The sequence below is a fragment of the Miscanthus floridulus genome, chromosome 2 (genome assembly GCF_019320115.1).
Source record: "Miscanthus floridulus cultivar M001 chromosome 2, ASM1932011v1, whole genome shotgun sequence".
NCBI classification, from domain to species: Eukaryota; Viridiplantae; Streptophyta; class Magnoliopsida; order Poales; family Poaceae; genus Miscanthus; species Miscanthus floridulus.
In genome coordinates, this window is record NC_089581.1 from 6,642,813 (window position 1) to 6,657,471 (window position 14,659).

The following is a 14,659-nucleotide window of genomic DNA, read 5'->3' on the forward strand; positions in this document are numbered from 1 at the left end:
TTTCATGCACATTGCCTAATCTGGGCCTTTTCTTCTTTTCAATATATATACAAAAAATCAGTAGCTCGTCTAAACAACAACAACAACAAATAATCACAGCTAAAACCAGTTTCATCTGTTGGTATCCTTTTTGCTGAGCTTCTGACATATATTGGCTTATTAACAATGAACATCGTCAGAATGCTAAATCCAGAATGCTAAATCCTGAAAACCGGAGATAGAAGGGAGTTCAGCATCAAGTACAACATGCCAGTGTTCATTCTTCCCTCCTGAATCCCCAAATTCTCTTTTTCTGAGCCTTGTCCTCAAGCAACCTGAAAATAAAAGGAAATTTGAGATGAATGTTTAAGGTTTTAAATCCTGACAAAAGTGTTTGTTGTTATGTAGAAACCCTTCCTTTTAGTATATTTAATAACCTTATGAGACACTCTCTTGAGTGTCTTTCTCAAAACACAGGACATGTTTTAGTAACTAGTTTCACTAATGAGGATAATAGCTTATCGAGGATTTGAGGTGACAGATTAGTTTTAAGTGTGAAAAAGATACTGCCAGAAATAGATGCAGCTCAAGCTCAAGTGCGCAATAATTTGGCCAAATAGTGTATTTCACAAAGGAACAAACATGTTTCCTGTCTCAGAGACAGACATTGGAAAGTGAAGCTGCAAAACCCATCGAGGAGTAATATACTATTATGTCCAAAAGTTCCAGATGGTCAACCCTAAAAAGTACCTCTTATCAAATGCAGGTGGAGCGCCAACATTCAATTACGTAGATATGTGTAAAACTAGTGTTCATAAAATCTTATCATCATCTTCCACATTGCAGCTTTTTCAGATGATTCATTACTGTAGGACCATAATTTCAAGAATAATGCACAATGCTGCTAGAGACTTCACCCCACCTCACTGTGAGCAAAATTGTTGTTAGAATGTCAAAATCTTGATGTTACAAAAAATATAATCAGCGCGTTCGGCTAGTATAGTGCTGGCTTGTTTCAGCTTATTCTCTCTCACAGAATACTATTCAATCATCCAAAACCATCCAAGAAACACTGTTCACCAGACCATCCGAACGCCCCGATTACCTGGTACTCAACTCCCAACTATGTCGCCCCCCCCCCCCCCCCCCCCCCTTCTTTTTGCATCAGCGTAGGCAAAAGGTGCTGATTGTGCGGTGCCCAAAATTACAACTTGTACTACTATCTATACTACAACACAAAACTAGCAGTAATAACAGAAAAACAGGTACTGTAGCAAAGAGAATCATATCATATAAGAAAAAACGTAGAATGCACTCATATGCATGAGCTTGCACAAGATAGATAATTCCGTGGCCTTAATTCTAAGGTCCCCAGTAAGTCAGCATGCTACAACCAATTAGAGAATGCATAGGATATCAGGATCACCTTGTGCTCCCACAAAGGTACCCAAAACCTAGTAGCAAAAACACATGAATAGATATGTTCTGAGAAAGGCATCTTTGTTTTTTCCTTTTTGACCTACAAACCTGCAACAAGTGTATTACTGAGTTACACCCATTTGCATCTCTGGAAAATGATCTATGAAGATTGACATTCAAAATAGGCATGAAGTCAAGTCAAAATTCATCATCCAGATTCTCCTTAAACAATGTGTGGCATGTTAAGGAGCCTTTCTTTTTGGCCTATAAACTGACTAGAGCAAGTGTTGTGCAGAGTTACACCCGTGTGCAGTTCTGAAAAATGATTAACGAATATCGAACATTCAAAATGGACAGCTGAACCAGCACTTGTACATTTCCTAATGTAAGCAAAAAATTCCAACATATTATGCCCCTCATTAACTCAATCATATCGTTCGGATATGCCAATGTCACATAAAATTCACCAGGATACAAGTCCTACTTCGAACTTATTATCAATTTAATTTAATTACCCGTGATTGAACAACAAATTTCACTAGAGTCAGAGTACAAGTCATTTTTGCTCAACTGTGGTGGTCATATTGCCAAATATCGTGCTCTTAACAGTGACCGCCAACATATGAAACTATAAGTCTATAACATATTTTTTTTTTCGAACAATGAAACTATAACATATTGCTTTGACGCTATTCAATTCAAGCTGACAACGCAATGGAAAGTCCATCCCTCCTCTCAAAAGAGAAAAGCAAAGTCCACTCAATTTCGATGAAGTAGTCAGATACAGATTTGTGCACATTTAGATGAACATCCGGACTCCAGCCACAAACTAGGATCAGAAAACTACACGAGCCAATCTGCAGTGCAGCCAGCGATGGGATACGAAACTGAAAAGCGTTGGGCAACCGCGTACCTCAATCGACGTGTTGGTGGATGTCATCCCCGTCGTCGTCCTCATCATCCGACGAAGAAGAGGAAGAGGAGGAGGACGAGTAAGCGAAAGGGTGCGGCGCAAGCTCGGGGGGCCGGAGGACGAGGAAGCGGCGGCTGCGGCGGAGGCGGAGCGGGGCGCGTGCGGGCCCGGGAAGGAAAGGGACGCAGAGGAAGGCGGCGAGGCGCGCGAGGAGGTGGAGCGGCGCGCAGCAGATGAGCGCGAGGACGCGGTCGGGCGGGAGCGTCTCCGGGTTGCACGCCACGCGCTGCCACGCCGCCGCCGAGCCACGCGCCACCCACACCACCCACCCCGGCCGCACCGTCATGAATTGGAACCCCCAATTCAGCAATTCGCCTTCGCGTGCGCGGGGAGCGGAGAACGGAAGGGGAGGGGAGGGGAGGGGAGGCGCGCACGGCACGAAGGCGGCCGCCCCCGTCCGCCTGCCGCGTGGATCTCGCCGCCGGGTTTGGGTTTGCTGCTGTGAATTCTCTGTTTGCCGTTTGCCGCGACCGCGATCGCGATTCGCAGTTGGATTCATAGCCGGCTCTAGCTTTATCTACTCGGCTGTATACGTGGACATGGCAGTTGACTCAGCGCCTCAGCGTCTGCGGTGGAGCCCGCCTATCAGCGGAACATTTCTGCTGCGAATTGAACGCTCGGGGCTCGCTCTCGCATCGCATCTCCGCAGCGGATCCGATTCGTCGAGGCATTTCCGGGGCTGGGACGGGCTCGCGCATGTACCTCTCGTTCCCTACTCTCTCCATCGCTTGGGTGGATGGATACAAGCAACCAAACGAAAGGTTGCTCTGCATCTATTCACGCCCGTACGTGGGCCCGTATGGCTGGGACAAGACAGGCTGTATTGCAACGAAATCAATCACGCCCGTACGGCACTACAAGAATCTAGCTTTGCATTAACACAGAAAATAAGCAAGTGATACAAAAAATCACGATCAAAGAACACTACGATAGCCACCCAGCAGCTGAAAAATTCACAAGTTAATAATAGTGGAAGACAAATTTGCTCCCATTAATTAGAAGGGAAAACAACAGCTACAGCCCATGGTCAATGCACCATTGCATGAACAAGTAAAAAGGAACTTTCGTTGGAACAAGAAAAGAAAACAGTTTCGTCCACTGCATTTTATTTCATGCATTCTGATTTTGCCGTAAAGAGAAGACTTGCGACCATGTCTAATCAGCACTCTAGGGAAGTGTTCTCTGGTAGAGTGGAAGGGCTCCCAGTGCTTCACGCTCGGCGTTTTCCTTTTTCACCTGCAAGAAATGTGATATATCAAACAATAGCCACTTCTCATATGGATTCAGACAAAATAAAAAAGGGAAACAACTTTGCTGCTTTTAAGTCTAAATCAAGAACTTTGCAGCATAGTGCTAATCAACAGCTTGAGCTAAGGAGTTTCTTAAGCAGTGACACATCGCATGTCTGCAGTTAAAATTCTACTCCTAGAATCACAACAAAAATCATGTTAAGTTGCAATGTTGTTTACAAAATGGTTATTGTACACAATATTAGAAGCACGCCATATATAAGTTGTCCAAGAATTTGTAAAAGCTACGATTTATATCTTTCACTGAATATTGGTTTGCAAAAGTAAAATAGCATCAATATGATAGTGACCAAGAAAAGGAGTGAGACCCTAGGGAAATACCATGGAGTCCAAAGGTTTTAGACTCAGTAGAACTAAAACTGAGTATATGAGATGTGATTTCGGCACTACTACTCGGGAGGAGGAAGATGTTAGTTTGGAAGGTCAAGTAGTGCCTAGGAAGGATACCTTTCGATATTTAGGATCAATGCTACAGAGGGACGGGGATATTGATGAAGATGTTAGCCATAGAATCAAAGCAGGGTGGATGAAGTGGCGGCAAGCGTCTGGTGTCCTATGCGACAAAAGGGTACCACAGAAGCTAAAAGGCAAGTTTTATAGGACGACGATTAGACCTGCTATGTTGTATGGTGCAGAATGTTGGCCTACGAAAAGACGACATGTTCAACAGCTAAGTGTCGCGGAAATGCGTATGTTGCGTTGGATTTGCGGTCATACAAGAAAGGATCGAGTTCGGAATGATGATATACGTGAGAGATTAGGGGTAGCGCCAATTGAAGAAAAGCTTGTCCAACACCGGTTGAGATGGTTTGGACATGTGCAACGGAGACCTCCAGATGCACCGGTGCGTAGCGGAATCCTAAGCCAGGACAGTAACGTGAAGAGAGGCAGAGGAAGACCGAAGTTGACTTGGGTAGAGGCAATAAAAGGAGACTTGAAAGGATGGAATATACCCAAAGACTTAGCCTTAGATAGGAGTGCTTGGAAGACAGCTATTCACGTGCCTGAACCTTGATTGCTTCTGATGGGTTTCAACTCTAGCCTACCCCAACTTGTTTGGGACTTAAAGGCTTTGTTGTTGTTGTTGTTGTTGTTGTAGTAAAGGCGGCCATGGAGCCACACAAGAACAAGTCATGATATCTAGGCTGAGATGAACTTTATCATTGGACGATACATGATATGATAATGATTAATGAACTACCTAATACAATGGCTTAATCATTAAAACTACATCCAATCCAAAGTACATTTTCCCTGATTCTTCCATGTTTACGCCTACTTAAATGCTAACTAATCAATGCAGTAGACTTGTCAGTTGCACTCATATTAAATCTAGCAACGATTGATAGGCAACACACTCCCAACCTTAATTCTTATCATGTAGATTAGCTCCCTTGTACGCATGAAAAAGAGGGAGTGGAGTGACACTAATGCAAAGGTATGTGAAATGCCAATGGCATGAAGCAAAAAGATTCTTACCAGAGCCAACATGTCACTCAAATATCCTCTGAATGGAACCTGCTGTGCCTGTACAAAAAGGTAAATGTTTCACAATGTGTAAGTTTACAAGGTTATATTTAACAATATTTTATGATACTGTAAGCATTACATGATGTGGAAAGAGTATCCGGACACAAAACTCAAGTCCATAGAGAAGAAAATTCAAGAACATGTACTTCCAAATTATAAGACGTTTCGGCTTTTCTAGATTTTTAGCTTTTGCTACGCACTTAGATATACCATGTCTAAATACATAGTAAAAGCAATGTATCTAACAAAAATCAAAACGTCTTATAATTTGGAACGGAGGGAATAGCTGATAACGATATGATTTCACACATTGGAAATTCATATTTTAAATTTTTAATGAACTAAAGGCTTTACATTCTCACTCTATTTTAAAATGTTGGCATTTTAGCTTTATCCTAGGTCAAACGTCTCTAACTTTGACCAATCTATAATACCAAATAAATGTACTATCAAGACATATCATGGTGGAATTAGTGAAACTAAGTTCATGCTGTAAATGTTGGTCCATTTTTATTATATACACTTGGTCAAAGTTAAAGAAATATGGCATAGAACAACTGAAATGACCGAAATTTTGGAATAGATGGAGTGCATGACAATATCTGCAAGGCTGAAAAGTACAAACAAAATTCAGATTTAGCATTCATCTAAACAGCTAGGCGGAACATCTTCAAGGAAAAATTTAGGACGAGCATGAACATTAATCTAAATCAACAAAAAGAAATTCTCAATCCAAAATGGTACACTGAATTAAAAAATGCATAAAATGCCTGAAATAACAGAAACAAACTCCCTCCTAGCCAATGTCTACATTTGGAGACTGCATATACAAAGACAGGCTCATCCATAAAAATCCTGGAATCAATCTGCCCATCAGCCTGAAGGCAAATGCTTCCCTAACAAAAGAATGCTGGAATCAATCTGCCCATCAGCATGAAGGCATGTGCTCACCCAAGGCCTGGTTTAGTTCCCAAAAATTTTCACCCCAAACTATCACATCGAATCTTGCGGCACATGCATGGAGTATTAAATATAGACGAAAAAAAAACTAATTGCACAGTTTGGTTGGAAATCGCGAGACGAATGTTTTAAGACTAATTAGTCCATGATTAGCCATAAATGCTACAGTAACTAACATGCGCTAATGATGGATTACTTAGGCTTAATAAATTCGTCTCGCAGTTTCCAGGCGAGCTATGTAATTAGTTTTTTTTTATTAGTATCCGAAAACCCCTTCCGACATCCCCGAAACATCCGATGTGACATCCAAAAATTTTCATTTCGCCAACTAAACACAGCCTAAATTCCTAACGCGGCCGCATCATCAGCCTAATGCTTATTTCAATCTCATCTCTCACTGAAACTTAGTTGAAGTGTCCACCCTATTCAAAACCGTTGGCCTCCTTTGAAACTTCAGGCAAGTAGAACAATATGAATCAAAGGTACAACCCAAACACATCAGCGGACACGTTTCACTTGACATGCAATCATCCGCAACATTACAGCGATAATGAGTCACGTCAGTAGTAGTTTTCAGTAGTGCGACCTAGAACCTATCTAATGCAACCTCGGACGCTACCGTCACAACAATCACGACCATAATATGAATCGAGAGATCCAGATCAAGGGGAAATGAAGGGGCACGAACCTGGAGGTGCTCGGGGAGGTACTGGTGCTTCATGGAGAGGTCCATGGCACGCTTGAGGCGCTGGATGCGTGCATCGACCACCTCCATGGGAAGCCTCCCGAGCGCCTCCTTGATGTCCAGGTCGAAGTAGGGGTCGTACAGGTCGTCGTACCTCAGCCCTGTTGGGTCGGATCACCGGATCACACGCACGCAGCAGATCCGAAACGCAACGCCAGTCAGATCAAGGGAACAAGAAGGAAAATGACGAAATCGAGAAGGGAACCCGGCAGGATCGAGGCCATCTCGGATCCGGGATTACCGTATTTCCTGAGGCGCGAGGAAACGGCGTGCATGTGGAGGCGCGCGAGCGGGTTGCGGCGCGGGTTCACCAGCCAGTTGGACAGCGCGTTCATCAACGACGACATGGTGGCGGCGCCGGGACCGAAAACCTCTTCCTCGTCTCGTGCGGCGGCGGGACGCGTTGTTGTCCTTCACCTCCTCGCTTTTGGGGCAGAGAAGAAGAGGAGCGGTGGTGGGCGTGCGTGGGTGCGTGGACGCCGTCTCGGGCCGGGGCCTTTGGGAACTAAATGGGCTGGGTACTAATAGCCGGCCCGCACCGAAGAATTTGTGGCCTTATGGGCTTGCCCATCGTGTTCGGTTTGGAAAGCCTCTGCAGTGGATACGGTCCCAGATCGCAAAGTTTAATAAGCGACCGGTCGCGCTCCGCCTCCAGCGCGCGACACCCGTCCGTGACGGGCCGGCCCAGTAGTGGCCATCGCCTCCCTAGGCCGAAGCACCAATCCCCACTCCGGGCGTCTCCTTCTCCACCTCCTTCGTTCGCAGCACACCTCTGCGCTCCGATCGAACCTCCCGCATGCCGTGTCCGAGACGAGATGAGCGAGCAAGCAGCGGTCGACGAAACGCCCCCGACGCTCTCATGCCGCACCGCGCTCTGCGGCGCGCTCTCGGTACACGGCCGGTGTGCGGAGGCGCTGGCGTTGCTCGCCGTCCCGGAGGCGGCGGCGGACGGCAGGGCGGTGACGGTGCTCCTGGCGGCGTGCGCGCGCCGGGATGGTGACCGAGGGGAGGCGCGTGTTCGCGAGGGTGCCTCGACCCGCTCTGCAGCACTACACGTGCATGGTGGAGATACTCGGGCGCGCCGGGAGGTGGAAGAGGCGGAGGGCCTAGTGGTCGGGATGGAGGCGCATCCGGACAGGGTCATCTTCGCGGCGCTCCTCGCCATGTGCACGGCCGCGTCAACGTCGCCGAGCCGGTGTCCGAGCTCATGCGCCGGTATGGTATTGAGTGAAAACGCACGGTCTGACTAATGAATCAGCAGTTGAAATGCAGTTCAGACCCAAGATCTGATCATCCATCATCGTGCATCTTTTGCGATGATTGCTTGGACATGAACCTGACTATGTGGTAGTGACCTAGTGTTTCCTGTTAGTACATTGGATTCTATTCAGTCGTTCATGCAGCAAGAGCCCTCCTAGCTTCTAAAATCAGAAATCTATTGACTGTCAGTCTGTCTGCTGTGGTGAAGGTCTTCAGGTCAGTTCTGGCATCACATGAACATTGCGCCTGAATGCAACAAATGGCCATGAGATGTGTGTATATAGATTGTCATGCCAATTTTCTTGTCTCAGTCTGTAAATTGTCACATCAACTTTGTTGGAGCTACCAGTACAGCCAGGACTTGTGAAACATGGATGCTTGATTACAAAATTTTAACTTTTAGTCAAGTTTTGTGCAACAAGGTTCTGATTGAGACTTCCATGAAACTCACAAATTTGGCGTTGTTGTCATGTCAGGGAACTTGTGGTGATGCACACTCATAATTAAGGTCTAGAAGCTGCCGAGTTTCCAACATGTTCCGTGGTATGGAATGTATCTGCTAATATTGTTGAAAATGGAATATTAATGGCCAATGTAAGAATCTTAACATCCAGCGGTACCATATTTCCTGAGTTAACATGAAAATTTTTCTTTTTCATTGTGTCTACATTAGTTTTCAACTTCTATTTGTCAATTTCAGTCTCATTATCTTGTTGTCAATTTCAGTTTTAGTATTATATTTCTTTCTTTCTTTTATTTTATTTTATCTACTTTAGTCCTCAAGAACTAAAATTGTCGATTTCAGTTCAATTTTCTGGATGTTATTTTCAGTTTCAGTTTTTTTCACTGTTTTGTACTATTTACCCACTTGTGATGAGATCTATGAAACTATTTAGCCACTTGTGATGAGATCTATGAAATAAGACCGATGCATGTGTTTTCAAAATAGTTTGTATGTACTAGCAACTTATGTTATATATGTAATAGCTATTTATGTATTAAGCGTGTAGCAACATATATATTAACCTTCCAACAAATTATATAAACTAGCAAACGTGTAGCAACTTATGTATTAAGCGTATAGCAACTTATTTGTCAATTTCAGTATTCATTATTTGGTGTCACTTTCAATTCTAGTTTATTGTACTTTCAGTTTTAGTTTTTTTATTGTGTCTTCTTTAGTTTTTATTTTCTATTTTCAATTTTAGTTCTATTTTTTGTTTGTCAATTTCAGTTCTATTTTTTTATTAATTTCAGTTTCATTTTGCAGCAAGTCATGTTTGCTGGATTTTGTAATAACCGTCTGCTAGTTGGAAGCAAGTCTTTTTTTAATGTTTTTCGTTGTGTCTGTTTTAGTTATCATTTCCTATTTGTCATTTTCAGTTTTATTTTCTGGTTGTCATTTTCAGTATTAGTGTCTGGTAGCTATTTTCAGTGGTTCAATTTTTTGTTCAGGTTTGAATGCCAATTTAAATCCTGCATGTTAACTATTCTTCAATATTTCCTTCTTTTAAATATTTCTTTTTTTAATGCTTATTTTAGTTTCAGTTTAATGAGTTTTGAGCAATTTCATTTTTTTTGTTTGTCAATTTCAATTTTTTCCTATAATTTTACTTTCAATGCTATTTTGCATTTTTTTGTTTTTTAGTCATATTTTTTTTAGTTTTAGATTTCAGTCACCTTTTAGGTCTCCTGCATATTAGTTGCCTCACCTACAATATATAAGTTGTTACAAAAGGGTAGCTATTGAACACATAAGTTGCCACAAAAGAATTTGCCTCCCAGTTTCAGTTTTCAGTCAAGTTTTTTTTTCAGTTTTATTAGCTCCAGTTTTCAGTGTTGTCTTTTTAATATTTCTTAGTTTCAGTTCTCAGTCACCCTTTTAGGTTTGAATGCATTCCTAAATCGTACATATTAGTTGTATAATAACTTATTTCATTTTTTCTCAATCATTTGTTTCGTTTTCTGGTTGTTAATTTCTTTTTTAGTCACCGGTAATTTCAGTTTCTGTTTTTTTCACTGATTTGTACTATTTAGCCACTTGTGATGAGATCTATAAAATAAGACTATGGTACATGTGTTTCAAAATAGTTTGTATGTACTGACAACTTATGTTATATATGTAATAGCTATTTATGTATTAAGCGTGTAGCAACCTATATATTAACCTTCCAACAAATTATATATACTAGCAAACGTGTAGCAACTTATGTATTAAGCGTGTAGCAACTTATTTGTCAATTTCAGTTTTCATTATTTGTTGTCATTTTCAATTCTTATTTATTGTGCTTTCAGTTTTAGTTTTTTTTATTGTGTCTTCTTTAGTTTTTATTTTCTATTTTCAATTTTAGTTCTATTTTTTGTTTGTCAATTTCGGTTCTAATTTTTTTTGTTAATTTCAGTTTCATTTTGCAGCAAGTCATGTTTGCTGGATTTTGTAATAACCGCCTACTAGTCGGAAGCAAGTCTTTTTTATGTTTTTGGTTGTGTCTACTTTAGTTTTTATTTCCTATTTGTCATTTTCAGTTTTATTTTCTGGTTGTCATTTTCAATTTTAGTGTCTGGTAGCTATTTAAGGTGGTTCAATTTTTTGTTCAGGTTTGAATGCCAATTTAAATCCTGCATGTTAACTGTTCTTCAATGTTTCCTTCTTTTAAATATTTGTTTTTTCAATGTTTATTTTAGTTTCAGTTTAATGAGTTTTGAGTTTCATTTTTCATTCAAGGTTTGAATGTATTACTAAATCCTACATATTAGTTGTATAATAACTTACCCTCTAAGTTAGCACCTTATGTAATGCTTCTTCTAATAATTTATGCCACTACTCTTATCTTTTAATAAATCTCCCACCATTTTTCAGCTCGTCATGTTTCTCGGCTCATACAGTGGGTTATATAATAACTTGCTCCTCTAGTTGACAGCTTATGCAATGCTTGTTTTAGTAATATGCTCCTAGGTTACAACTTGTCTTGTTTTGTGCCGCTACCCTTATTTTTTTATAAATGCTCTTAGTGGCAGCAAGTCATGTTTCCTGGTTTTTTGTAATGTGTTGTATAATAATTTGTCCCCTAATTAGCACCTTATGCAATGTTTATTGGAATAATTTGCCCCTCCAGGTTGCAGTTTGTCTTGTTTTGGTCTGCTACTCTCTTTAGGGGTTACTACCTTATGTAAATACTATATAACAAATTTATTATATTCCTATGGTAACAATCGATTTGCATACCATGTAAAAAAATTATTTTATTTTTGGAGTAGCAAGTTTAGTATTACATGGTAGCAACTTATTTCATAAATCTCTTAGCATATTTTTATACATAAATTGCTACTAAAATAGATTTGTTTGAAACATAGATAAGTGGGGTCTAGTTTTGTTTGACTCATCATGTAAAATATACCGGTGCAAACGGAATTAAAAGGGTATATCTACTCACCGCTCGGGTGATTTAGGCGGACATGTTACCCGGTGGTTGTAGCCCCTACAATGCTCCGTTCCACGAGAAACAAAACTCGAGTGTTTTTTAACCATCTAACACTTGGCATCTAGATCTAGCGAATCAAAAAAAAATATTAAACAAATAAAAAAATAGCCAGATTATTTCTATAGAAGGTAAATTAAAAAATTTCAAAAGAGAACCAAATAAAACAACCAGAAAATAAAAAAGGCAAAAAAATCAGATAAATGTTTGAGTAATTTTAATCATATCTCATTTATGAATAATCAATTTACACCAGTTGAATATAAAATTTACATCTAAACTGAAGTAGTAAAATATGGTTCAATAAAATATAACTTGCTCTTACTAAAGAAAGGAATATAGGGGCTAGGTGATTTGACGCTACTAATCAGCTAGTCTCTGCACCTGCCCATGCACAGACATCACTGCATAGCACACCACCGGCGCGCATACAGCCATACAGGGGAGGATGAGGAGATGCAAACCCAAAATGCGTTACGCATAGTTGCTTTGCCTACCGAAAACAATCTCCAACGGGTGACCCAAAAACATCACCCATTTTGCGTACCGGCACAAACCATACGTAAAAAAGCATCACCTCTCTTCTCGCTACCCAAATCTCCGATGCCACCGCCGGCGGCAGCGATTTCTCCTGTGAGGGCTTCGACGCGGCGGACTGCGAGCTGCTAGCTGCGCTCGGCTCCAGTGCGGGGGCAGAGCGGATTCAGAGAGAGAGCGCGGGGAAGAGAGGGCGAAACAGAGGGAGAGCAGAGCTCGGCGACTGGCAGCAGCCCTGGTGGTGCCCGGCTCCGGCGACTGTTGATGGCGAGCGCGGTGGTGCTCGGGCACATCGACGCCGGGGCCGGAGCTCGGCCACACGGTGGCGCCGGATCCAGAGCTCGCGCCCCCCCCCTCGAAGCGTCCGTCGTCCCGGTCGGACCCGCCCGCGCGCGGCCGCGCCAGCCGCTGCAGACGCCGCGCACGCAAGCGGACGGAGGAGTTGGAGGAAGATGATGCGGAGACGGAGGCAGGTGCCTTCGGGCCGGGGCTCGGGAAGAGTGGGGGCGGCGTGGACAGGAGCCGCATCGCCATGGATGCGGGCCGCGCTCGGCCTTCGGACTTTTGCGTCCGTCGTTGGAAACGTGGAGTTTTGCATCCCGGAGCTTTTCCCTGTGCGTGACCTATAAGAAGGAATGCGTCCCGTATTTGCGTTCGGCCCGTTGGAGACAGTCTCAGAGGAGAGAGAGAGAGGAGTGTGTCAGAGTGGAGAGCGGTGTGGTGTGTGGGCTCTCCCAGGCTACCCTCTCCCATTCAACGTGTGGGCCCATTGCCAAAAAAAGAAGTGGCGTAGACGATCTCGATCTCCGCATGAGCAGTCAGCCTGGGCACTTTTTCACCGAAAACCGAACACCGAAACCGAAACCGAACCGAATAGTCGGTTTTTCGGTTCGGTTTCGATTTTCAGTTCTGTGAAGTTCGGTGTTCGGCTTCGGTTTCGGTTTTTATGCAATACCGAACCGAAGTACCGAGAAACCGAACCGAACCCTGTTTTTTTCCTGTTGTTTATCAAAACTGATGGAGTACTGTGGTTTATTATCAAGAATGAACTGCAAATTTGTAATATTTGATTTGAGCATTGAATTGTTAAGTTTGTAACAGTCTTGAGTCTTCAAATAATATGCTGTGCTGTGCTGTCAATTCTAAATCATGTCTGATGTTTTCTTGCATCGGTTTATTCGGTTTTAACCGAAAAATCGAACCGAAATTGGTTGGATTTTGGAATTTTAGCAAACCGATCGGGGTCATTTTCTAGAACCGAAATTTTAGAAAACCAAAAAAACCGAAACGAACCTTCGGTTAAAACCGAACGCTGATGCAGCAGCGGTAGGAAGGCTCCGCCTGCCACCTTGGGCCCCGCGACCGCTCGCTACATCTCCACCGCTGACAACAGCAGGATGGACGGCCAACAAATCGAGTAAGAGAAGCGCTAGGATCAGCCGAGTGAGCTACAAATTTAACGAATTAAAAACGGATATGTCGTTCAAAAGTTATAGCAATTTAAATAACATGATTTTCTTTTTTCAATTTTTGTGCAAGGTACCTGCGCTGGTTTGGTCACGACTCACGAGCGTGGAGCGTGGGGCCCAGTCCTAGGGCTGGTGTCGCTTTGCCGCATGCGCATGCAGTGAGTGGGTCGCTACTCGCAAATGTCTGCTCAACCACTGCACAGGCTGGGGTCGCGGGATTTGCCTATGCGCGACGGGTCGCGCTTTATCCCTGTCCATCGCAGATGGAGAGTCGCCGCTCCAACCGTATTTTTTACTATTTGACTTTTTTTCCGAACAAAATTTATGTTTGATCCCTGAAAGACTTAAACTCATCTTTGGATCATAGGGGTCGGCGCCATGAGTCATGGCGTCAAGATAACACATCTCGGCACCACAGATCTTGACGTCGAGGTGCCTGGCCATGCACTGCAGAAATCCTAGGTGGCGTTGCCGTCGCCGGTACCTCGGCGCCAGAATACATGACGCCGAACTCGGCGCCGAGCATGCATTTAAAGCATGCACCAGTACCGCATGTCTCCATCCAACAAGGACTTCACCTCATCGACCGGTGTGGCGCTGCGTCCCATGGACTCACGGAGCAAGCGGAGGAAGGAGAAGGGGAAGCGAGCGAATCGATTCGAATCCATCTCGATCACGTAGTAGTAGCAGCGTATTGTAGGCTATGCTAGCTACTCCTAGCTGCTAGCACGTCGTAGTATGATCTGGCAACTCAATCGCCATCAGTCACGTCCGTGCGACAGCGCAGCCTGCCGTGCGAACGGCACGTCACTCGCTGTTCGGCGGACACGGCTGCGGTTGCACTGCCTCCGGCTCTGGCCGGTTGCCCCTGCACCATAGCTCCAGCGATATCGACGACTGGCCGTCTGACACCGAAGGGACGGGACGAGGCGAGGGGGGCAGGGGCATCATCACGCCTACCGGCTACCGCTTCGCTCTCCCCGCGCTGGGCGACGTCA

General features: G+C 43.6%; 3 protein-coding genes across 4 annotated transcripts; 1 reads left to right on the top strand and 2 right to left on the bottom strand.

Annotated features, from left to right (window-relative positions):
- Window positions 1-3,040, bottom strand: LOC136537779 (uncharacterized). 2 transcript variants are annotated; one of them, XR_010779138.1, is made up of 3 exons: window positions 2,312-3,040; window positions 1,406-1,506; window positions 1-314 (listed from the first exon to the last, which is right to left on the bottom strand). XR_010779138.1 is itself a non-coding variant. In XM_066529747.1 (2 exons), exon 1 carries the CDS (start codon window positions 2,868-2,870, stop codon window positions 2,313-2,315), a length of 558 nt encoding a protein of 185 aa, XP_066385844.1. In that variant the 5' UTR covers window positions 2,871-3,035; the 3' UTR covers window positions 1-314; window position 2,312. The 2 variants fall into 2 exon arrangements, 1 of the variants encoding a protein (XP_066385844.1); XM_066529747.1 differs by lacking the exon at window positions 1,406-1,506 and having other exon boundaries at window positions 2,312-3,035.
- A 312-nt stretch (window positions 3,041-3,352) lies between these two features.
- On the bottom strand, window positions 3,353-7,384 carry LOC136537781 (cytochrome b-c1 complex subunit 7-like). Its single transcript, XM_066529749.1, has 4 exons — window positions 7,158-7,384; window positions 6,860-7,017; window positions 5,161-5,208; window positions 3,353-3,607 (listed from the first exon to the last, which is right to left on the bottom strand). The coding sequence occupies exons 1-4, from the start codon at window positions 7,261-7,263 to the stop codon at window positions 3,539-3,541; spliced, it is 381 nt and encodes a 126-aa protein (XP_066385846.1). The 5' UTR covers window positions 7,264-7,384; the 3' UTR covers window positions 3,353-3,538.
- A 303-nt stretch (window positions 7,385-7,687) lies between these two features.
- Window positions 7,688-8,938, top strand: LOC136537782 (uncharacterized). Its single transcript, XM_066529750.1, has 2 exons — window positions 7,688-8,131; window positions 8,653-8,938. The coding sequence occupies exons 1-2, from the start codon at window positions 7,732-7,734 to the stop codon at window positions 8,664-8,666; spliced, it is 414 nt and encodes a 137-aa protein (XP_066385847.1). The 5' UTR covers window positions 7,688-7,731; the 3' UTR covers window positions 8,667-8,938.
- The last annotated feature ends 5,721 nt before the right edge of the window (window positions 8,939-14,659 follow it).